Source organism: Plectrocnemia conspersa, unplaced genomic scaffold, assembly GCF_051122295.1.
Source record: "Plectrocnemia conspersa isolate PC_06_02 unplaced genomic scaffold, ASM5112229v1 ptg000005l, whole genome shotgun sequence".
Classification (NCBI taxonomy): domain Eukaryota; kingdom Metazoa; phylum Arthropoda; class Insecta; order Trichoptera; family Polycentropodidae; genus Plectrocnemia; species Plectrocnemia conspersa.
In genome coordinates, this window is record NW_028277169.1 from 23,264,680 (window position 1) to 23,291,915 (window position 27,236).

The 27,236-nt window shown below is 30.9% G+C and overlaps 1 protein-coding gene across 1 annotated transcript in view; it reads left to right on the plus strand.

Annotated features, from left to right (window-relative positions):
• LOC148235208 (homeobox protein six1b-like) overlaps positions 1-24,134 on the plus strand; it is a 36,322-nt gene extending 12,188 nt beyond the window's left edge. Inside the window, exons 4-7 of the mRNA XM_088186280.1 lie at positions 4,709-4,836; positions 4,902-5,006; positions 9,356-9,414; positions 21,495-24,134. Of these exons, the coding sequence (XP_088042406.1) occupies positions 4,709-4,836; positions 4,902-5,006; positions 9,356-9,414; positions 21,495-21,774 (572 nt within the window). The 3' untranslated portion in view covers positions 21,775-24,134. The remainder of the gene's footprint in view (positions 1-4,708; positions 4,837-4,901; positions 5,007-9,355; positions 9,415-21,494) is intronic.
• Positions 24,135-27,236: the final 3,102 nt, after the last annotated feature.

The following is a 27,236-nucleotide window of genomic DNA, read 5'->3' on the forward strand; positions in this document are numbered from 1 at the left end:
AAACAAAAACAGTTTTTACACAATCAGGAACACAAAATTTTATGACACATATAATTTAATACAAATTTAAGCCGCTACGTGACTCAGGAACCAATAGCTCAGCAAACTAATCTCTACATATGAGCACAGTCCATTTATTTTCAACAGTCAGTGTACAAAAATACCATTCAACGCGTGATCATCACGTGCTCTTAAATTTATGGTGGTACCGGTATGTATTGGTTTGTTGTTAACGAAGGACATTTGTTGAGAATATTATCTTTCACTATTTTTATAGTTATGAGGTCGGAATAGCGTAGTCAGTAAAATTTAGACTGGTAACCCAGAAGTCTCGGGTTCCAGCCACGGCAGCATCATCAATTTTTTATTTATAAAAATGCGCCATTATTAAAAACCGGTCCTAACTGCAAAGTGATATATATTGCATATAAATAAAAATACACAATAATTTATAATTAGTTACATATATAACTGAAAAGTCTGGTGGATAATGTGTATTACTTGTACATAAGAATTCATTATAACTGATTTACACTGTTGTAACGCATTGGGCTTACGCCTATATCTGATAGGCGTATGCCCAATGCGTTACAACGTATACGAGACAATGAGTATTGAGCTCAAAGAATGTATGTAATTAAAGGTATTTAATGCAGTTATTTAGTTTTTGATTCTGTAATATACGTTAATAGTTTTCGTCACCATTGTAGATTTATTTGCTCTACAAATTCTTGGGTGTTCAAAATAACGATTTTCTATTAAAAAAATATGTAGGAACTCATAATTAATTGTATATAATATTTATAATAAGCAATAATGCATATCTCTCAGACATGATAGAAATTTTTAAACAATTTTAAATGGAATTCGAACCCAGATATTTAATATGTAAAAAAATATTTTCCTGAATGAAAATTTCCACGTATTTCATTTAATTTTGTCTTTTTCCGGACTCTTTACATAATGAGCCAATATTTCTTAAATATGCGAAAATTTAATTACTCTTGTATTGTATATTTTACCTTGAAATAAAATGTTGAGGTTTAATTGGCCGCGTAGTGAAAAATTTATCTATATTGTTTATTTAAATGACGTTTTTGACATATTTGTCTATATCAATTTATAGTCTAATTTAGCAGCAATTCTAAACACGAGAAGTTATCATCGTAGACAAATTTAACGAATGCAATTCGATCCATAGCATTCATTGACTCACTTGAAAATACATCGATTGTGATAAAAATCATTTCTATACTCTAATTACTAGTAATTATATATCACTATCTCAATTTATTATAAAAAATACATTAATATTCCGTTATATGAGATACATATATTGCAATTCTGACACTTTAGTTTACCGTTGAAAATAATACTTTAAAATCAGCAGTTTATTGCTTACAATTTGCAATAAAAATATGAATGACATTGATAACTAATAAAATACACACGTGCCCGTTGCAAATTCAATTTTTATAAAATATGCAATTACTAGATCGTAAATTTAAGAACCAGACATTTGACTTATTATGCAAACTGACTTTTTTTAAATAATGGGAATCAGTAATCCAGCATAAAAATATTAAATTCATATTTTTTTATGAAAAACATGTTCTCTGAAAAAAATATTGACTGTTATTATTTATCATGAAGTTTATGTTATTTGGCTCATTATTATTAAAAAAAACACTTATTCTTGCACATTCGTCGAAAAGTTATCTGAAAATAAGGTAAAAATTTCAACAACATAAAACATTATAATTCATAAAGAGCCTTTTTATAATTGGTTTTCTGAAATTATTCTTGACTTACATTAATTGTCATGCTTTTTATCTTGCTTATTGTTATAAACACACATTTTTGCACATTCATCGTCATTCATGTGCGTCAGAAAGGGATTTATAAATAAGGTGTAAATTTTCGAAAATTAAAAATCATTAAAATACGAATAGCAATCTAGTAATAACAATAAACATTTCGTCATTATAATTTTTTTAATACTTATATTAAATTTTAACATTCTATTAATATATTATACTAACATTATATCCATGATGATTTTTAGGCATGAAAGGTTATTTTTTTTAATATAATTTATAAATCGCCCAAATAGTATTTAATTGTTATCGCAAAATAAATGTTAGTTAAATTAATTAAATTAACTAAAACAAAATAAAATTATACAGATGTCATAAAATTAACTAAATTGCTAAACTATAATATTTTTGAACGGATTCTTATACCCAAAATTTCACGTTGTCTACTCAAATAATAATCCATAAATATAATCTGAAGCTAAAAAAAAGTTATAAATCAATTTTATAATTACTTTGGGTTTTTATATAATAAATTATATTTTTTTTTAAATATTCTAAAATTGCTTTGTATTTTTATATAATTAATTTATTTAAAATAAAAATGCAATTATATATATTGTAAATCAAATTTTGAAAAAAATATAATTATATTTATGAATATATTAAGTTTAGTGACTAATATCTACACTAAGACATTTTTTTATGATTTAACTGATCATTTATTTTATTTTTAAGTACTTAACTTATAATATATTTCTAAATACCAAACTTTTAATTTCTTGAATAAATAATAATAGGTACGAGTTAACCCTTTGTATGCTTCAAATAAATATAAAAATTAGCCACCGTTGCGACATATTTTCTGATTATTTTTAAATGATGCATTTAAAATTATTAAAAATATCTACTCATAATATTTACCTGATCCTGTTTTCATTGCTGCTCAGTGTTGCCATATAGTGAATTTTAAAGTCCAGGTCAAAAGCAATAAAATCGTGCCACCGCGATTAAAACGCTTGATTATTTTAAATTATAAAAATTGTAGCAATATTACGAATGAGAATCGAATAAAACGCATCTAAACCGAATTTTTCCCAATAGGAGAGCGCAAAAACAATTATCACTTCTCAGAAGTAAAAAATTCACGTCAAAAGCAATAAAATCGTGGCGTCGCCGTCGCAGTGGGAACGCTCGTTACCGAGCGTTCCCACTGCGACGGTGCCGCCACGATTTTATTGCTATTGACGTGAATTTTTTACTTCTGAGAAGTGATAATTATTTTTGCGCTCTCCTATTGACCAAAATTCGGTTTGAATATACTTGATCAGCTCTCTTATACGAGAAATCCATAGTAATATTGGTAAGGATAGCTATCATATTTTTAAAACATAATGTAATATCGAAATGCAGACAAACTATATTTGATGCGATGTTTATCTGTACTTATTCTTCCGTTTATTTTCCCCTGAGAGATGAGTTGGCTTAGTTTATTCTTTGGACATGGTCAAATAAAAGTTCTAAAACTATAATTAGTGTTAGAACTTTTATTAAGTTAGGTTTGAGTTTGAACATCAAATGGACGTTTCGCAACTGTCAAATTAAGTTTCATAGACATTTTAGGGCAGCATATAATTTCACTAGCGCCTATCAGTTCAATTATATTTTCGCTAGTAGAAATATATATTTACTGGTGAAAATGTATTTGGACTTTACTAGTGAAAACATAACTTTACCAAAAAATACCAATTCACTGTAACATTTATACATTGGAAGTAAATTAATAATGATAAGTATGTAATATATACAGAAAAGCTTAAATCATATAATATTACTAGCACCTGCTAGATAATTTATATTTTCATTGGTATTGGTAAAAATGATATGTATCTACTGGTGAAAATGTATTCCAATATGATTTTACTGAAATGACATATTTTAAAAAATATTTTCGGGATAGATTCGAGACTGTTTTATCTAGATTTTCTTTTAAAAATAACAATATGAAACTGAATGTATTATTTATTTATTTTACTAAATTAAATCCAGTTGTCAAATTATCGATATCGATATCGATAATTCAGCTGGTGCTACTGTTGATTTTTAGTTATTTCTTTGTTTCTGCCTTGGGTATTAAATCTGAATTTTTAGATCGAATACCTAAATTTACTGCTACTAATTGACATTTGTTGAATATTTCCTCTCATGTCCAATATTTTTTATACAATAAAAAGCAATAAAATCAACAATAATTTGCAAAGAAATTTTAACTGCGTCAAAAACTTCAATCTGTCTCTTTGAATAATAATGTTTATTGTGAAAGTACTACCTAGAAAGTAGGTGCTTTTGAAGGCAATGTTCCGCTCCTTTTATTTCTTGTATGTATAAAAAAGGCTGAAGGAACTTATACCTGAAATACATCATTACATACATCTCAAACAACAGTAGCTTAGTTCATATTCATTATTTGAGGTCAGATTTTACTCTTTTTATACATATATCCTTGCTATGATTTTTTTACAGAGTCGGGCCCCTCAAGGAGAAGGGACTCTGGGAATTTCTCCTATCTCCTCCCTTTCTCTCGGCAGGTCTGCTAATATCTGCCAAAATGTTATTCGAATTAATTTTTCCTTCCTTCCAAATTCGAGATAGCATTACAAAATATTGTTTTGCTTTCGAGCTTTATTAATTATTGTTATCTGAAATTTAACTATGTGTATTTATCAATAAGATATTAATGTTTTATATTACCATACATTTCATTATTCTTCTTAAACACACAATGATAACATTGAATCGATAGTTTATGGCTTGTTATGCTAATATCACATTCGATGATTAGCTTATGATGTAAAAATTTAATTCAGTATAATAAATGTTTTCTAATTTTTCAGCACACTATGTAGAAGCTGAAAAATTACGGGGAAGACCCTTAGGAGCTGTTGGAAAATATAGGGTTAGACGTAAATTTCCCTTACCACGCACCATATGGGATGGAGAAGAAACTTCTTATTGTTTTAAGGTAACCAATTATTTAATATAATATATTTAAGCACTTGTATTAAAATTGTATGTATTTCTAAACAGGAAAAATCTCGATCGGTGCTTAGAGAATGGTACACACACAATCCCTATCCGTCACCAAGAGAAAAGAGAGAATTAGCAGAATCCACTGGACTGACCACTGTTCAGGTGAATATTTTAATTTAGTATTTCAAAATTATGTTAAGGATACAAATATAATAATATACCAATCAACAGATTATAGACGTAGATTACTTTGTAACAGTAACAGATACATAGTAAATTTACATTGGAAGAAAAAGACTATTTTTTTGGATCACACTTATCCTAGCGTGATTTTAATGCTGCTTAGCTGGTTTTGATCGCACGGTCGAATTAGAAAGCAGCTGCTTTCTTTGGCATTTAAGGGTTGATTCGGTGTATTTTGGTTTTGTACGATATTTAAAAAAAGTGTATTTTATGTGTGGAAAAGAAACGATATACCTGAAATCCAATCTTTGTGGCAAAAATGTTGTGCAGTATTACCAGTGTAGTATATTTTATTGTAACCCGAATTTCAATCTCATACCAGTATTATGTGTCGCATAACAATTACAAGTCTCGCTGTGTTGCCATCGCAAAAAAAATATTTCCCCCCTTTCATAAATTAAATCAATTCGATTATGGTAATTCTTAATTTATAAATACTATGACATTGGGCAGTAAACGTGCTTGTGTGCGTATGTATGCTTGTATTTTTTTTCATTTTTTTTTTTTTCCTGAAACCGTGCCCACCCCTGTGACGGTGTCAGGTTTCCATCACGTTACCACATGTGGTCTTTGCATGTGGACACGTCAGTGGCCGACCTAGGATTATAGCTCGTATGTGTATGTGTGTATTCTAAAAGGTTCGCATGATACGCAATTATCTAATAAATTATCCTATTCCGGAATTAAAAAAATGCTAGACAATAAAAAATGGAGCATGTGCCAAATGCGTGAACTAGATATAGATAGGTTAACTAATATTATATAAGCTATGTATCTGGCAACATTTATTTGCTTAATACAATAATAGTTTTAAATTAGTTTTTTGCTACTACTTATTAGAATTATATTCCCAGACATTCAGTCTGGTTTTTAAATACTTCCTTGTGTCTGTTTGATATACACAGTTGGTACTGATTTACCATGTTACAAAATGTTACAACGGAAGATTAAAAAACAAAATATTGCATCCTTATTGACCGTACGACGTGGTAATAAGATTTCATAGATAGACTTCATCGTTATAATCAAAGAAAACAATAATGCAAACCATGACATAGGATCTAACTCGACGTGATTTTTTATCTTGTTTTTTTTTTAAGTGCTTCCATTGAACCTATAATGATGTGTTGTTATCGATTTTATTCAACAATTGCTCAGTAATATACTCACACTATTGTTTTTATTGATAATTTAAAAGTTTTAGAACAAATCGTTTCATGCCTAAAATGTCAGTAAAAAATACTTCGCATGAACTGTACGAGATGCCAACTTCCTTAGCAATCTCCCTAGTGCTTCTGCGATTACTAAGCGCAATGTTCTTAATTTTTTCACATTTAAATCGATGGTAGATGTGTCAGGCCATCCACTTTTCTTGCCATCTTCGATGTCTACCCTTTGAACATCAACTTCGTTTACACGTTAAATTCTGTGTTACGTCACTTTCAAAATAAATAAATCGCGTGACAAAACGCGTCATTAATACTGTCAAACGCAAACTAAGCGTTTAATATTGCTGACACACAGTAGTAGAGCAAACATAGATTTAACCGTAAATAACAAAAGTCGTTTTAAATATAAATTAAACTCTTCAATTAAAATGAAATCATTATCACAACTTTCTGCTATAAATAAATTTAGTTGCTCTTGAAGATACTACATACCTTTGCATTTAACACAATCCGTTTTATTTTATTCGCTTTTAAGATTCTCTTCTATCATTTTTTTTAGTATTTCGTAAATCCTTTTTTTCAAAATCATCTTAAAAATGAATTTTTACTTGATTATGGTTTTAAAAAAATATTGAATGATTCTTTGGTTACTATATTTTCACAATTGCAGATTTAAAAAAAATGCTGTAGATAGATTACCATTTAGCATCAAAAGATTATATTCTAGAGCAAGAACACCACTTAAATTTTATTACGAAATATATGACACTGTGCTTCATCGCACAGAATTGGTAACCGATTTGAGTGTTTTAAAATGACTACATATTCTATATGCAATAAACATATGCCCCAAAGATGACGGGATTTGTCTTTCAATACTCACTCAATTGAGGAGCTCGAGGTCACTGTGTGCCTTGTATAATCTCCTTGATACCCTCGAGCATGCTTCTTTAGTTTGGTTCCCAAATACTGCAAACTGACTCACTTTTAATAAATAAAAAAAATGCTTACACGAGGGAATACCAATATAATTTCCCACAAAAATCCTGCGAGGAATGCCGGGATATTTTTTTTAAATCTTCTGTTGTAACCTGACAAGCGTAAACCCAATGCGTTACAACGGAATAAATCTGAACCAACTGGGTTAGTCAATCAGACATAATGAATATAGTTAATCACCCAATAACGTGCTATTTGGGTGCGTGTAGTTGGGGGACTAGAAAATAATCATACATTTTTTGCAATACGTACGTACGAATCAGGCGCGTGTGGTGAGATATCCTCCCTATAGCTCGCTCACACATAAAACTTTCTCAATTTACCGTGTTATTGGGGGGTCTACTGTACCTACAAGTATTATTATTTTTAATACAAGTTATATACAATAGATGTTGCCGCAGCTGGGGCCGATTTTTAATAAGAACGCAATTTTATAAATAAAAATTCGAGTGCAGCTGCGCCGGAACTCGAACCCGCAACATCAGAATTACTAGTCTGAGACGTTACTCACTGCGCTATTCCGACGAGTTGCATCGATAAGGGTACTTCTTGAATTAAAAATCACTACTTCTATTATATTATATGATAAGGTACATACACAATCCTGAGATTCTGGAATAACTTTATTTTTATGTTATACTTTATTACAAGCGCTTGTACCGCGTGTATAAACAGGAATATTGGACAACTCCTTAATAAAAACAGTTATCCGATTTTTAACCATATTTTTTTATTTTATTTTATTTTTTTATTTTTTCGATTAAATTAAGACCATCGTGGCCTAACAGGTTACCCCAATGCGCCACGATGATCGAAAGCAAATTATAAATTTATAAAACATAAAAAAACGTATATATATATAAATAAATATAACAATACTTAAACATAACAAAAAAAATTATAAAATATTAAAATTAAAAGATATAAACCGGATCAGATCCTCGTAGCTAACATTAAATAAATCAATTTTCAATGCCAGCGTATTAAGGAGCTGTATGGCCACAGCTATAGGCGAGTCGGCAAGTGCGGATGTCCTAGCAAGCTAAAGAGGTCTCGATCGTGATTCTCGAAAATGTTCCGGAACCCAAAACTGGAATTCCTCGAGAATATGTCGAGGAATATGTCGGATAGTGTTGATTTGTTCTCATCCAGGTACTCGTAGTTGATTGTGTTCTAGCTATTATAATATATTATTTTATTTAATTATGTAAAGTTAAAGTATTAAAATAAATAAGTAAACATCAGTTCAGTTTAGCACTCTTTCTATTTTCATAATATCAAGTTATTTTAACAACTTTTGATTTTTTTAATAAATCAGGGATTTTGTTCTTTCACTATTTATAACCGGATATTTTTTTATAAATGTACTTATATCTGTCTATAACGTTTTAATAGAGTTAAAGAAAAAATCTTCTGGAGCAAAAACACTTTTCAAATGGCATAATTTATGACATAATTGCGTCCTTATTGCTCTTTTCGCATGTATATTATATTGGAAAGCAAAAAGGAAACCTCTGGCTTTGTCTGGAGACTACCAAAGTTTGCGAGCAGGAAGTAGCTGGTATCGAATTACCGAACTGATGAAAAAAATTGTTGGTAAAAACCCTTGACCACATGTGCTTCTAATCGGACTAGACCTGCTGTCATTCAGAACAATTCTTCAGAATTGAAAAGCACAAAAAAGGCAATAAATTATTTTGTACAAAGTGCTTCGATAATATCAGCGCTGTTCAAACTCTTCATCTGTATTAGCAGTAGAATATGAGATGTGTTAAACGTATATGTAATTGAAAAACCATTGATCGTGATTATTAAACTTGTTCTATTATCCAAGGATTCTCCGTGAGAACCTTTATTGAATTCGAAGATCCTTACGCATCGCGGCGGGGAGTCACGAATTGATTTTTACACCTTTGCTCTTTCTGATTTTTTATAAGACCGTTGACCCAACAACAAATTTGCTAACGACCAAATACCAGATCCTTGTTTTGATTTTCATACAAACCTACAGTCTGTCTGGACTTTTAGGATTAACTTATTATCTCGCGTCGGCATCTCGGAAAACTGAGCTTATCCTTGTTTTTGTAATATTTTTTGCAGGTCTCAAATTGGTTCAAGAACCGGCGACAAAGGGACAGAGCGGCAGAGCACAAGGATAGGTAAGCCGATTTTCCATTATCGTTGCCATTGTGCTTTCATGGATGATTTGAGTTTGTTTTTGATCTCGCGTATAATAGTAGTAGGGGAACCATTAAGTTTTTACTTCACAAAGTCGAGAGTATGCGTATAAAAACTATAGCACGTAAATTTAATTTTTGCTACTTTGAGATTGAATCTAAAAGTATGTTCTTTAATATTTTTAATTAAACATTTTATCTTCTATATATTTTTAAGACGCAATAAATTATTGTATAAGTTTTAATTACCTACAATGAATAGTTGCAAATTAAGCTGTACTTTCAATTCAACGGTGAAACATATATTTCGTGAAATTCTTATAAAATTCTGTAGAATCTTAGCGTTTTTTTATGGTAATGACTTTTCAAAGTCTGCATGGCTATTGTGCAATCCTGTGTATTTTTCTGATTTTTAGTGTATGTTGCTGCGCCAAAATATTGTCTTTTTGATGATTTTTAAAAAATGTATAATATTAATCCTGACAACACAGTTAGATTTAGTGAAACCAACGGCTGGTGCTTTTAGTAAAACGTCTGTTTATATTATTAATCTGCTCAGTTTTTCCACAGGAGGAATTCAAATAAGTTTCCAACTTCATTCGACTTTTTAACTCTTAAAATTCCAAAGGCATCTATGTCATGCCCAAAATGATTTTACCATTACAGTCCAAAGGCATCTATGTCATGCCCAATATATTTTATATTTTTAAAACCATTTTTAATGACTTGATGATAAAATTTTCAGTATTTTATTTCTTTAGTTACTCAGAGATACTTCTATCAATATGTTACGGTAAAAAGATTTAGTAATTCGTAACCACTTTACCTGGAGTTATTAAATTACTAAAATTCGTCGTAAAATCTGTTATTCCACCGATGGATTTTGGAAACAATTTTTTGCCAAGTCAAAACCTAGGCGTGTAAATTGTTATCCATGGTTTTCAATCTAAAAAGTTTTGTTTTTACATTGACGTGCATATTTTCTTTAAATAAATTAAAATACTGTTTTTAGTTTAACTCAATATTTAGACAAAGTTTTTTTTTAAATCTTCATTTTTTTTATTATTCGAACATTTAATGTATTTTATTAATTATGAAAAATAATATCATTTTAATGGCCGCCTCTGGACCTTTTGTAGCAGCCGATTCTTTAGATGTAATTTTCGATGACTTTTTCGAACATTTCGAGCGGTATCTCTGCTATAAGTTTGTGAATGTTGGGTTTCAGGTGCTTAGTGGCATGATATTGGTGGCCAGTTCCTTCCCCTGGAAGTTGGCTAGGAAATGCATGTCATTTAATGAAATACTATGAATCTTAATGAAATCGAAATATTAAAAAAAACCACCACTAACAAACGGCCGACTTTCCTTCCCGTTAAATTATTGGAAACTGCGCGCGCTGGGTGCCGAAGTAGCGAGCAGGGGCGATATTTATATGACATTTCAATTAAGCAACTGACAAATTCTAAATATATTGACTCCATGGTGCTTTTTTGAAAATGAATAACTCAATCACAAAATAAAATACTTTTGAAATCTGTACTAGATTTTGTACATTTACTTTCCGATTATCTCTTGTAATATATATAAATATATAGTACAAGTAGAAAAAAAAATTAAAACACACATCACTGGGAATGTTCATTCATAGCGTTGTTCAAATATAATTTAACGCCTTGGAGATTTTCTTAGCAATAAATTCTGAGGCCCGAAGATGGACACGGAAGATAGTGCCCAAATGTGCAATAAAAATATTTCACTGCACACGAGCGCAATAAAATTAGACGTTTTATACGAGGGTCGGGGCCACATTCTGAGCCCGTGTCGCCGATGACCGAAACTGTCCTGTTTTTTGTCCACAAAACTAACAATAGTGGGAACGTTTTGTCGCCATCATGGAGTTGCTAATTGGTCCATTGTCATTCCGCTGCATACATAGCATCATCATCATCTGGGTCACAGTTATTAATAAAGACCGCGTTTTTGAGGATACAAACACTGCTCTCTCGGGACCTTGGTACACATCTGGGATCGGATGATCTCGCAGAAATTTCACAAGGTTGGATATGATGATGCGGCGAAACTGGGAAATTTACGGGAGGACTTTCTGAAACTCAATATTACATATGTAGTGCTGACATAGGATTTATGTTTTTGTTGGTGCTCCATGTGTGTTAGTTAGATCACAGTCGAATGTCGTATATGCAAATTATCAGGAAATCGTTCTCGGAATCTCCGAATCACACCGAACTGGTTATTGGTGTTCTTTTTGTTCATTTTTATGTAGTATGTATGTACACACAAAGGCTACATAAGAATATCGTCAAGATCGAGGGACAATGTTAAAAATTCCAGTTACTTCTTGCTTTTTCATTACCTGGTAAACTACATAGCGATAACTATACATATCAAAGATCAGTTTGTTGATCAGTATCAGATCATTAAGTAGAGCCATAGTAAATAAATTTTATATGAATGAACTATTTTATATATAATATCTACAACATTCAGGTTATTTCCTACTTATACCTATATGATTTGCTCAAATACTATAGATGGAGATGAATATAAGCATATTAAAATGTTTAGAGATTGATGTCTAGATTATTAAAGAGGAAGAAATTTTTAATACACAAAATACAACAATAAACAATCATATAGACCGATGATTATTTATTGAGTAAACTCTTTGTAACAAATACCGAAATAACGAAATTCCCAGTATAACGAATCGAAAATGTTTTCATTGTAACGAAGACTGATCTCAGTATAACGAAATAGTTTGATCCGAATTTAAGAATGACGTTACAACATGACACAATATTTCTCCGAATTCAGTTCGTCCTTGACTTGGCGTGTGACGGATGACTCGCAATTTTTTTTATAAAACATTTTTTTAACAATTTTTTCTTTATGTGTCATTACAGTATCCTTAAAAATAGACAAAAATGATCTATCAATTTTGTAAGAGGTTATTTTGATGCTGTAGTAATATGATAATTATAATAAAAATGAAATAAAAATATATCTTCTTCCTTACATTCAATATAATGAATTTTCAATATAACGAATTTTTTCTTCGATCCCGTGAGCTTCGCTATACTGAGATTTCATTGTATCAAAAATAAATTCTGCTATTTTAATCACAAAACCCAATATTTTTTAATTGGAATGGCGTTTCAGAGAGTTTCAGCTTATTTTCCCCTTAGGTTAAGCTTCAAAAATTGGGCCAAAACCCTAAATATTCTATTTTTATTTTTCCATAAAGCTAGAATAATTCGATTAGTAAATAAAAATATATACTGTATAAGATTGACAGAACACTCAAAAATATTTTTTAATTTTACATATTTAATTTATACAAAACTGATTTTAATTAGAAAAAATGATTTTTTTTTACAAAAATCGCTACAAAAAACTATATTCAGAATATTATATTTTTACAACTATTATATTTGTGATGCATATGCATTTTTTATATATGATACTAATACTCCGATGATCTCTTTGCTTTTTAGTAGCGTACTTCATATCATGGATTCATTCATGAGATTAGTAAAATCTAAGAAAACCCAAGCTAAAGCAATCTATCAAAATTATTATTAATAATAATCATTGCTATTGATCTTCCCGACCGAAAAGAAAATAAAAAAATTGTAGGTCTATGTAGGATTTGAACCCACGACCCTCAATTTATAGCAATTGCTCTTCATACTGCTCCATTTCATTAACTTCCTTCTATTACCAGTCTTTATGTTACAATGTCACGAAATACATTATACAATAAAGTGTTTATTTTTTCCACACAGTATTAAAAATATAATCCACGATTTCCAATAAGAAATTACCCTACAGAGAAATACTATTGGTACAGCTAAAATTAGCTCAATTGTTATGAATATTCTTAGTACACTTTAGTTTAAGAATAATACACTCTCAGTGCTAGTAGGCTTCTTAAGGTTTATAAATGTCATCCTTCAGTTGCTCATCTGTCAGAATTGGAACATCATCATAATACCAAGTAGTAAAAAGAAGGTGCAAGGAGTGTCTTGGTGTATTCCGCGTCAACTTCGAACACAGCATCTTTCTCATCTGTAATTCGGTTCCGTTCGTCCATCTGTTTGATCGTTTATCTCTCTCTCTCTCTCGCTCCTCCGTTCACATCGCATCGCCAGTTCGTCCCCGGAGAGTGGTTTGTTTTTATTTAAGTGCGTACACTGAAACTCCGCACTCCCCTTCCTCAGGGTGCCCCTCTGGTGGTGTCGGGTTTCGCGCTTGGAGGTATGCCTGCTCCGGCGACCAGCTCCCAGCGTTGCACTCGCTGGCTTCCAAAACTTTTGCCGAAATTTATATAAATATATTGTTTATATCTTCATTGCCTTTAAGATGCCTTCCAATTATTCTCTTCTGCTAATATTATTTTCAACATCCCTCAAAAAAGCCCTTTACCCTGGTCCAGTGTTACCAGATCATAAAATAAAAAGTACATTTGCCTAGTTCAACTTGGGAGCAGAAAATATAAGGTCTGCCTAGCTAGCTAAACATCCTTGTCATCTTAATAAAATTATGATCCTCTTCTTCTATTGAAATTTATTAAAAAAAAATATTGAACTAAACATATTCATTTATATGGAAATATAGTCGCGGTGAAAGCTCAAAAAAGCATCATTTTTTATTTCATAAAACGCTCCAAAATCTTAAAAAATAACAGATGAAAACATCAGTTTCGGAATTTATAATTCAAAAGGCAAAAAATCATAATCAACACGCAACGCAAAGTCTCCTATACTCCCACCACTCAAAAATTCTTAGAATTAAATTTATAAATATTTTTGAATTACATTTTCATGACAAGATATTATTTATGATGATTCACGAAAGTACTTTGATTATAAAGCTATGTCCATTTATTATTTTTTGCAACTAATTAATCTCATGGAAATATAAGTCAACGTTGTCTGTGAAGACAAGTTGTGTAACTTAAATAAAGATTTAAAAAAGCTCGAAAAACCTGTGACGTCATTTACGAAAGCCGTCTTAACAAAATGTTTATTTTTGGTGCGTCCCATATTTATAAACCATATATAAACATAATAAGTTGCCATGTACACTAGGTGTACATCACAAGAAGGCAATGTAAATATGCATAACTGATTTGGCCTAACACATGCATTTTTTATAAAATGTATTCCGATACTATTTCATAACATAAAACATATTTTCGGGATAGATTTGAGACTGTTTTTTAGATTTTCTTCGAGGGATAATTCGAGAATTTCTGGTTTAGAATTAGTTACGCCATTTTAGCTTTTTCCAGAGAATGGGGTAAAAGTTAAGCAATAAGTGGTCCTTTTTTTAATATTTCGATTTCATTCAATTTCATAGTATTTCAGTAAATAGCACGTATGACTCTCCTGCCCCTTACAAATAATAATAGCGGAGTTTTATAAATAAAAATTCGATTGCTGCTGCTGGAGCTCGAACCCGCAACCTCCGAGTTACTAGTCTGAGACATTATGAACTGCGCTATTTCGCATGTAAGACTCAGCTCGATTTTAATTAATCATCATTGATTTAATTATTAATTCCAATACTTAAAAATATGTAGGTACATATAAAATTCGAACCCATAACATTTGGGTTTTAGCCACCGACTTTACCACAGATGGTAAAAAAAAGGTCGTTAAAGTTTCTCTGATAGCAAATTATTTGGTATTGAACCAATGATCTCGATTATTTAAAAGCAAGAGCAGTTATAACCATAGCTTTCCATGCTATGTATCAATCTGTTGTTGGTAAAAGTCTATTAAAATATATATGTATAATGTTCGACACAATTGCTTGTAAAGACTAATTTCTGGAGATACTTCATGAAATTCATAATGTTGCTGTAACAATCACTCCACTTACTTATATTAGCCCAGTTTTTTTACTTTCGTGAAAACTTTGAGAGCAACTCAGTCCACGCATTACACGTATTATGGATGACGCTTTGCAGCCGCCATATGTGTGGGCGAGCCCTGTTGTGTCGCCTGTTTGATAATGGAATCAAAACAGACTAAACGTTATTATTACACCGCATATCCTACTGCTACAATAATTATTTGAGCTTCCTCTACACCCAGCATCCTGCCACTTGAGAATCGGGAAAACCTCCGTTTCTTGGTACAAAATTCTGCAAGCATCTCATTACCATCGACGGAAAGATCGTGAGAATCCCAATCAAAGCTTTTCCCAAAATTATCCACAACCTAATATCGGTCAGCGGTCGCTGGCTTCTCTGCTTTATAGTACCTATGTTATGATTAATTTAATATTCCATAATATTGTAACGACCGGCTCTGTGTTCGTTGGTTTGGGTTGTTTTGTAGGGTATCGGGTGTCGCATTAGCGCACCTCGCTACAACCACTCTCCATCCTCCACCACAAAATACCCCACCCCTGGGGGTATATCATCCGCAACTCTTCTCATTATCGCGAACAATCTGTAATTCGCCGTCGGTATGAACTCCCCATCGAGGCTTTTTACACCCCATTCGTCGACAGAAAGCATACGCTCGTTTTAATTGCGCAAATCAAAGGGGCGGTATCCTCTTGTTTTTATTAACCTGTAAGAGCTAAAAGAATAATAATCATTCACAATTTGCAATGAAGTACAACGTCAAGATAAGATTACTTAACTTAACTTTAGCTGTATTTAAAGTTTCTTTTAAATATGGAAATATAGACTATATTTTTGCTCTAGAAAAAAAAACACCATTAATTGCATTTTCATGATTGATTGATTACAATAAATCATGATGGGTAGTTAACGCAAAATGATTATTTTGCAATTAAAATGCAGTTTACTCACCGATAATAAAATCAGCAACCACCTCGTGCATCATCTTTGCAACGCGTGTAGATGATTGCGTATGTTTTAAGAATAGTAAAAACGGAAACCCATGTTTCACGTAAAAATACTTTGAGATTGTAAAATTTAAGAAAAAATGTTCCGTTCCATTCTCAACGTTCGCAGCTTTCCACATGAAAAGCAATAAATCTTATTTCGGGTAGAAATGCCGTAATAATAAAATAAAATATAACAGACGGCTAAACAAATATATACTAAGCAGATCGTGACAAAAAATGTTAACAATTACGCGCCGGTTCACGCATAAACCGCGTCATTAGAATTATTTGCGTGAAGGCGGGTGACGCGTATTCCGCATTCCACAAATTTTACGCTGGGTTATGAAGTATTTTAATAGTATTTTGAAACTTATGAAAACAAGTAAATAAAAAACATTTAAACTGCCCTGAAAAACCACGGATGTATACTATTTACTATATTATAAATCATAAAATTGCAATAATTTTTTTTAATATTTTGCAAATCAACAATTAAATAATATTTAAAAACACACCCAAAATCGTTGAGATCTAAATTAATTATAATTATAATTCTGATGAAATGAGCGATTATTATATTTTAATGCCTAATACGTTAATCAAAATTTAATATTTTAGTGGAATATATAATAATAATTAAAAATAATAATAAAATATATATGTATATTATAAACTATATACTCACGTTTTCTTTCCAACAGTAATATCATTATTTTTTCTATTTTATTAACTCATTTTAACTTTTTATGACCAGTATGGACACAGCCGATCATCAAAGTATTTTTTTATGTGTCATATGAGGCGATATATCAAAAGGTTTTTTATAGTGTTTTTAAGGCAATATACCTGTCAAGTCGCCTTTGAGTTGAACTAAATTGATTTACTACTGATAATAAAACGCTTAAACTGTAATATCGTATATTTAAACCCAACATTATTGTTAGTTTTATATGTAATAAATACAAACGGGGTCACATCGCGGATGATATTTCTCACGGGTGTAAAAGGTTAAAAGTCAACTGTGTATAAGTTATACTGAATGTGAACAGCCATTTGTATAAATAAAATCATATAATAATTATTTTATCTAATGGCAACTCTTATTATCGTAAAATTCTTGGCGTGAAAATTAGTGTATATATTATGAAATTTAATTTCTAATTTGGTCCAAACGCAACATATTTTGCGTATGTTTAAAATTATATTATATTAACTAAATCTATAGATTGCGCATTTGGCATACGCCGTTACGCTTTTTAATAACGCGTAAATAAATTCATTCTAAATACCTACCATATGTCTAGGGATGCTGTGATGCTGATTCCCCGCTGAGATATGATATTTATCTTACTCAACGAATCCCCTTGTGACAGATTACAGAAAATGCACCGATGTGAGATTATATTGAATACATTTTAATATTGTAATAATTACTCTTGCTCAAAAAATCGCACTGCGATATAACTCTTTTGACAGATGCACTCTTTTTTGACGAGTACTATTTTTTTACAAGATTTGTTTTTAGCGTGTCGACCCAATTACGCAATTAAAATTTAATTGCGGCGCTTATCTCACACGGTAATAAAACACCGCACAAACTGCGCGTTTATACACTGCGCGTGCATAAATTGTCGCTTGCATTACTTAGTTGATCAAATTTAATTGGAAAAAAATATGAGAACTGCTTAAAATTAATAAAATTACTTAGAAATAAAAAGAGTGCTAATACATAATTTTATTTTATTTTCAAGTAAACTTTGAGCGAAGGGAAAGGTCTCATTTTCAAAAATATTGCATTGATATAATAAATTTTAAAGCAAAATTATACCTAAACGACGTTTTAAGGATTTAGTTTATAGTTTAAAATAATCGCGTGAAAGATTTTTTTTATAAATTATAATTTATTAATTACTAACATCGTTTGAAGCAGTAGTTTAATTCAATACTCCAGCTGAATCATTTTATAATATATTTTAATCAAACATTCGAACTATTTCTTAAATTGAGAAGATCATGTCTTACAAACGATGATGTCATTTTCGATATTGCAATGAAATTAATTTATGCAAGAACATGCTAAAACTTTTATTTTCTCGTTACATATATTTTGCGGTATTTACTTACATATTTATATTTGTTTTATTGAATTAATTGAATAAATATAATGTAAATTACCTTTCGCACCTACTATTATTTCTCTTTGCGTACGAGTTTTCAGTTTGACCACATATTATTATACGCTTTTGAGAGTAAACGCGGGCGATTTTCAACGTTTCGACGCTAGTCGGGTCTCTTTTTCGCGTTTTATTTGTGGATAATTTTAAGCGCACGAAAGAGAGGCGGCTAGCGAGCGCGGCGCTCGTTAGAGCGAGGCGCAGAGTGAGTATCTGCGGGACGGCGCGTATAAAGTATGAAGCGTGGCCGGTGGGACCAAGAGCGCCATTGCCGCGATACTTGCTTGCGCGCGGAGCGTATCGGGTTACAGCGCTTCGGGACGCCTTATAACATCCATTTGTCTGAACACACAAGGGGCCAACGAGGGACCCCGACCAGGGCAGCAGCAGCGCTACGAATTTCTAAATTTAAAAACTTAAAATAATTGTAACGATACAGTATTTGTAATAAGTATATAGCTAGCGCTGCACATCCCTACGGTCACAAACCTCAAAATATGTTGATCTTATACATGTCTTTGCGACCATATTTTTCCATACATAGCTTCCGTATACCAAATTAGAGAGCCAAACCTATCCAAAAGAGTTTGCATCGAGGGAATAGATGTGCAGTTAAATTATTATTATAATCAATTACTATTTGCCTCTCATTAACCAATATAAAAGAAAAATAATAAATACAAAAATAAATACTCAGTGGCAATGTGTTTACCATTTTATATACATTTACAAAATATTACGAACATGATATTCCTGAATTATTATTTAGTCTATGTATAATGCACATTATATAATTTGTTACCAACAATGAAGCAATACCATTGTTTTTCTTAGAATCAGGAAACCAACAATTTTTTGACGAAAATTTTATATTGACTTGAAACAAAATACGAAAATTTTAATCTCCATATTTTCAAATTTTAGTGTTTAGAAAATCAATATGAAAACAAATATAACTAGGGAAGAGAGATGCAGTATATCATTCGGAACAGGAGATCTCTCGACGTACGTCTGAGATTACTATAGCAGCAGCGTTACAAATGTCTAAATATAAAAGCTAGATAATTGTAATGGCAAAAATATCGGTAACAAGTCTGTAATGACCGCGGGGCGAATCAAAATATGTTATATTAAACCAAGTCTTTACGATCATATATTCTAAAAATATAGCGCTATGAATTTATAAATTAAATCAATTGTAACGAGAGAATAATTGTCGCAATTTTGTAACAACCTGGGAACATCCCTCCGATTTAAAACGTCAAAATGTGTTTCTTGGCCCTAATGATCATATTTATAACCATATTTGCCATAAACGGTTCCCCTTCTATGTTTAAAACAATGATAATTTGAACTTTAATTACAATTTTAGCGTTATAACAATTAGAAATTTATATTGCAATAAAGAAATTAAAAACTAAAATGGACGATGGAGTGTATACAATAAAATCTTTTTCAATTCTATACTTTGCATAAAGGATGCAGTCAATAACTTAAATGCAACAAATAACAATTTATAAAATATCAGACGATAAAACTTATGTTAATTATTCATTTTATTAAAAAAATAATCCTTATTTAAATAAAAATAGTTCTTTATAGTAGTAACTCAGTTAAGAGTAACCGAGGTAAATTATTCTAAACTGGGTTAAAATTTTAATCTCGGGAATAACGAAAGCATATTATGCATGTATAATATTTTCGAACAAAATATTTTTTAAGCCGTATAAATTGTCATTTGTAGAGCTGTAAAAACACTGTTGTCAAGACAAGTTTTCACTAACATGAAGTATAGAAATCGCTTTAACCTAAATCATAAAGATTTTAAATTACGGATGATAAATACTAAAATTTGCATTTTTAGTCATGTTTCTTTTTAAAACAAAATTTAAAAAACAGCGCGATGGAGCAGCGGCGAGAGTTATTTCCTATTAATTGATGGTCGTAGGTTGAAATCTTACACGGACTCTACTTATTAATTATCGAGCTTGAATTTCATTGATGAATATTGAAGGGATTAATTAAAACCGAGATAAGTCGTAACTTATAGTACATATTAATGCTTAACCATTTTCCTCAGAACAATAGACCGGTAGGTGACTAATAACTGTAAGACCAGGGCTCAAGTATTATATTGACCCTGGTGCTTTTTCAATTTCTATCGTGTTTATTAAACAGGAATTCGTGACTTTCATAAAAATATAATTTCGATCGAATATCGCAGATTAAGTTTTCTTAGATTTTCCTAATCTCGCAGATGAATATGATGAATTGTTAAAATAAAATCGAGATTTGCCGTGCATATTGTCTATAAGCTGTAATAATAGTTAATAATTAATAAAATAAATGCCAGTTTGATGTCTCACTAATTATTTAGTAGTTGCTGATTGTGTTTACCCCGTGGTAACGCATTGAAATATATACAATAAATAAATTTATTATTTTTATATTGTTTGTGTTGAGTTTACAATGCGACCCTGTGCCGCCATCGATAGAAGCAACAAAACAAACAAGATGTTAATACAAACCCAAATCGCGAGACTTGCTTAGTTTAATGTACTGCATTTTACGTATTTTTTATTATAGAATCTACTATTTAAATAATTAATAAAAAATAGTAAAATACATTTGCCAAATAATAATATTAATCAAAAACTCAAATTCGGAGTATAAAAGGCTATTTAGTGAAATTTTGACACCTTAGTTTTGAATGGAGATAAATCAATTTTTGTTAGTAAAAAAATATTAATAAAAATATATATTTAATCTATCGTTAAAACTTCGATTTAATTGTTTTTGAAAAAAATCTAAAGATTTAGGTTTAGAACGACCTGTTGAGGAGATGCGATGCGTAAAAATAGATAGAGATCAAACAAACGAATTCATCCTACAGTTGTAATCTTGTAAACAACATCAAGAAAACCCTTCCTAGGGTCATAGCAATAATTTATATTTATTATATCTGTATTCATCTATGTTTTTATTTATTCATTCCAGCGTTCCCGGATCTGATAAGACGCACTTGGACACCTCCAGCGACAGCGAGGGAGATTCTCTGTTGGTAGGAGCTTCTAACAGACCTCTGCCGCCCACTTCTTACCAGCCCCAGTTGGACGCGGTCCAAGGAAGTGGCTCTTCTTCCGGAGACACCAGACAACCTTATGAAGGGCATCTCAGACTAGATGCTCTCGGAGCTGCCTACAGCCAGCAATTGCACGGTTTACCGCCCCTATATGACAGTTCCTTGACCCACGACAGGGGCTACCACCACTTATGATGCTGGAACTCGCCTGTGACGGACCGAAACGAAAAATACTAAAGACGATGAAGTCTTTGAGAGTCTTTGTGGCGCCTTCGTCGCAGAGCAAACGACCGCACGATGTCACGTTCAAATTATTTGATAAGATAAAAAGCGCATATTGATATCTTTGTTCTTGAACGATCGAAAGATGTTACGTTCACTATATATAGCAATACTTCTCCGTCGGATCTCGAGATTGAATTCGCACTTTGTCGCCGTTTAGAAACGTGGATCATCACGCTCTGTTTGCCACTCGCGTGTGCACAGACACCGCGAAGTTAAAAATCAGGATTGTGGAAGGTGTTAGGTTACTTTATTCCGTTCGCGGTCTGAAAGCCGCTCATCATCTTTGCGGTGAATTTTTGCATCTAAGCTCAAAAATGATTTACAACATCTACAGAAAAGGGCGGTCCATAATTGTATGTTAGTGCAATCCAGCTAAATTATTGTTTTCATCAATAAAAAAAACTCTAAAATTCATCGTTCCTCGTCACTTTTCCTTTGATAAAATATTTAAAAAATATATTTAATTGCATTTTTATGATTATTATTATAATCCATCTTACTTAATTAATTTACTTAAAGCTGAGTTTTTTTTTACTATAGTTCAGATATAATTATACATTTTAAAAGTAAAAAAAATTAAATTTTATGTATAAAATCGCTACAAAAAAATTGATCAAAATTATTGTTTTTGTTAACGTGGTGTGAATTTTGTAATTTTTGCAAGAAATAATAAATTCTCTGTTAAGTTATGTGTTGATACAAATAATATTAGTATCATTTATCAAGAATACTACTAAATGATTTTTTTATCACTAAACAAAGAACTCGGTTTTTAAATACAGCACCTCAAACACAAAAACGATATTTTTGGGAGGTATTTTTTTATATTATATTTCACTTTTTCGATTTTTATATCTATAAACTTGAACCTGAAATTATATTTGCAACATAACATATAACCAATCAAAAAGCAAGCAGTATTTCTATAAAAACCTATCTAACAGAAGCATATAAAAAAACTTAATAATACACACGAAATTAATTTGTAATTTTAGATACGAATCAAGTTAACTTATATTATACATATATAATAAAAACCTTATTATACTTATTTTTGAAACTTAGATAGACTGTTACTTCTTTCTATAAAATAGTATAGTGTAACTTCTGTATTTTCACAAAATTTTAACATTATTTTACCAGTAAAGTATATGTTTTTATTATTAATTATTTTATAGCATCATCATAAAAATGCAATAAACATATTATTTAGAGTATTTTGTCAAAACTAAAAAATCTTTACTTTCTACGGTTCTTTTATTTCCATAAGACTATTTTCGGTATATACTTCAAACATCAGAGTAGAAAATATGTAGCAACGAACAGTTTTTGTAAATAAATAATATAAAAAATAGTTCCTGTTTGTTGATTCACTTTTCTTGCGATTTTATCTCTTTTTATGGGAATTTTTAAGTCGCAATATGATTTTACGTTAATGTACCAATCGAACTTATACCAATTAAGGGTTGATCTCTTATTGTAATTTTGAATAAAGGTCATTAAATTATGGACCGCCCCTCGTATATGTATATGTGTGTATATCACGCTTCATATAAAATCGATGTTCCCCGGAGCGGAAAATATTTTCCTTAAAAGGATGTTCTAGTATCGAATTACGCCACCATAATGCCGGTACCGAAGGGAAAAAATAAACATGAGGTCTATAATACACTTCATAGAGAGTGATGAACCTTTCCATTCAACGAATTAACGTTTTTTTACACACACATGACCCAAATCATTTTGGGCATGTCGCTAAAGAGCAGCAGAAGCAGGGCTATTGAGAGAGTAAAATACTCGTAAAATTAGATGATAATTTATAATATACTACATACTCGTTGTTATCTCGTCATTTTATCGTATTTATTTTCACTACGGTAGATATGCATATTAATAATAATAATAAAAAGAGTGATCGCCGATTGTTATTGTTACTTTTGATCGCTTCCGTTACTTTCGCACATCACTACAGCGCACTCGACATTTTTTGACAACGCCGTCATTTTGTCGTTATCTAGGAACAATGGAACGATTGCAAAATGTACTTAATTTATTTATAATAAAACGAATTGACACGTGAACGTCGATTTGCGAAACGTTGAATAGTTATTTATTTAAAAAATAAAATAAAATTGAAACGGTTCAATTTAAATTAGTTAACGAAACTAAGTTAGCCATTGGAATGTGATGCACAATTATTATTGTAAATTATTTAGTAAATTATTACGATTTCGTGAACATATGTATAATAAATCTCTTTTTCAAATGAATTAAACGAATTTTATTTACCTATCCTATCACCTGAAAACATATAATCTTAAATTTATATGTTTTAATTGTGATTAATAAAACAATATGCTATCAAAACATGATTGTATTAAATTGCATATTTCCAAATCCTACCAAAATCACAAAAAAGTGTTGCTAGCGTAAAAAAGTATATACGCGCTACCAACATTACCACAATAAATTAACATTTTTTATTTTAAATAAAATAAATTTAAAATATTGATAATCAATAATCATAAATTATAACTTAAAAAAACAGAAGGAACATCAATATGTTTCTAATTTATGAACTTGACGTCTACATGTTGCACAATAAAATGTGTTTTTTGTAAGTATGCCAACACAAGGGTAAGATTCTCCGAATTATAAAATTATAATAAAAATGTTTCCAAAATCCAAGCGCCCGGCCCTTGTCAGGGGTCCATTCAGGCATAAACAAGACCCCATTGAGCCCTTGTCCCGCCACAAAGAGACCGTGATTGGGGGTCCATTGTTCGGAGGGATTTACAAACCATACATGAAGGATCTCTCGAACGCAAAATCCAACTAAACAAAAATTAGGGCATTTTTTATAACGTGTGTAGTTAAGTGGTGGGCAACGGTGGGCACACGAAACGACAGGGGTCTCTGTCTATATAAAATTGTAGGGTATGTTACATGATGCACGTGACACAAATGGATTAATCATAATACATGCCATTTTTTCAATTTATCGACACAGAAAGCGTGATGAAAAGGAGGAGAGTAAAATAGACATTGATACTTTAATAAGTTGTAATAATATATTCATAATTCAGACAGGTTTTGAGGATATTCTTAAACTAAACACTAAATCTAAGATGGATAATGGCTTATTCTGCTTGTATATTAATGGTAAGTTTTATTTTTAAATTCTTGAAAAAGTATTGCATATAACTATTAATTAGTTTCTAAATTGTGGGCAGATGGGCCCAAAACTACTTATTACTCATCATTGATGCATCTCGACGTGATATACAATTGTATGATGGTTCTAAAATTTCAACGAATTCAATACCCCTCTTAGTTTTCTATACGAGGGATATTTTTATAGAATACTTTACAAATCTGTTGATGTTGGGAAGTGTGGATTAGAAAAGTGGTTAGGACTGAGTAAATTTGGAGGAAATAATAAACTTTAACTTGACGTCACGAACTTAAAACAAACATGACCCACATTCCGCCATTTTCATTGATTGTTTAATGCAAAATTTACATTGCACAATTATTTTGTAGTTGTAAAATTCAGACTGAAATAGGTCATTCCATTCTCAATATTCTCAGCATTCGCAGTTTTATATCTGGTATAAATAAATCATAAATATACATATATACTTTAAAAAAATAAACATACGTTATTATAATAGGAAAGATTAAGCTAATACACGCATGTAATCTAATGTCAACTTTTAGTATTCACAATACAATATAGAATTATTCTTTTGTAACCACTTTATCTTATTGATAGGTGATAACATTAATATACGGGTGACTCAAAAGCGCTCGCAAAAAAACATATCAGGTGTTTGTTTTTTTATATCTCAAATACATCGTCAATCGTTCAAGTTGAGATAATTTAAACATTCGAGATCTTATCTCAAGCCACCCAGACAGGATACAGTAAGCTCGTGCAATAATGGACTTCTTATTACTTTGACTATTTCACAAGAGAGAAAAAAATGTGAATCAAAAGCTTTATTAGCATTACAAACAAATCGACAGGGGTATAAAGTTGTATTGTAAATGTAGCAACAGCGTACAATGCTAAGGTTGAAAGGTAGGTATATGTACATAAAAAAGGGAATCTATCTCGGAGAGATCGTCACAGAGAGATACGGCGTGAATTATTATCCCTTTGGCACACATGGCGGGTATTACCGGAAAATGTGTTTAATAATAATAATAATACAACAACGAGATGTATTTGTATTTCATTTTTGATTTTTCGATATTACCCCATCCCTCCTCTTTTGGAAACATTTGTTCATTAAATACACATCCATCCACCTTGCTCTAGGGCTGCTCGTTACCGGCGTTTTTTTCGTTTACTTGTTAAAACATAATGGTATCTTTTGTTTTGCGTAACCAGGCAACACTTCCCCGCTGCTCATCGCTGTGAAGCAAAATGCGCAGGCTGCAAATCTGAGGCCGAGGACCAACGTATTTTCGATATATAAATATACATATATACATTAATAACGAAAAAAACTGGCATAAAAAATTGTAAAGGTATAATAATATTTATGTTAATATTCTGAAATATTTATTGAAATGTATTTGAAATAATAATTCAAAACGTAAAGGACCAAAAAAAATCATGTTACAATTTGTTTTTAACTCCATGTATATAATCGGAAGAGAAAGCAATTACACATAATTTTATTAAATGCACGATAAATTTATGAACAAGTGAAAACATATATTAGATGTTTTGATGAACGGGGCAAAATAAAACACTAACACTAAGATGTCAAGTGTTTTATTCATAAAAGAAAAAACATTATGCAGGGAAAGGCCATTCGTTTTAAAATGCAGTTTTTGAAGAAAACAATAACTGCAATAAACAACTTTTATGGGTTGGTGTACCGTTAACCCATCCGAGGCGAATATAAATAATAGCCAGCTGGCCAAAATGGGCAACGGGATGCATTGTAATACATTCGCACGTAAATTAGCAAGAAAACTTACATTTTTCACCAATTTAAAAATATGAAAACGATGGAGGAAAATGATGCACGACTGCAGAGACCAAGAAAGAAAATAAACGAAATTTTCTTTTTAATTTCTGCCATGTTTAACATTTACCAACTAAAAATAATAGTAAAAATGTATCAAATCATAATATCGATTGTATTAGACATTTACTACCGTATCCGATATTTTTGTAATTGCAGTCATGCGTCACCTTCCTTCATATATTAAACTATTCGTGCTACTTTATATAAAGTGCACTTAAATATCTATACGAAAATGCACAGATAGTAGACTTTAAAAATATATTTTATTGTAATATACTTTGATGGAATTTATTTTATTAAATAGAGTAGATTTTAAAATATTTTTTA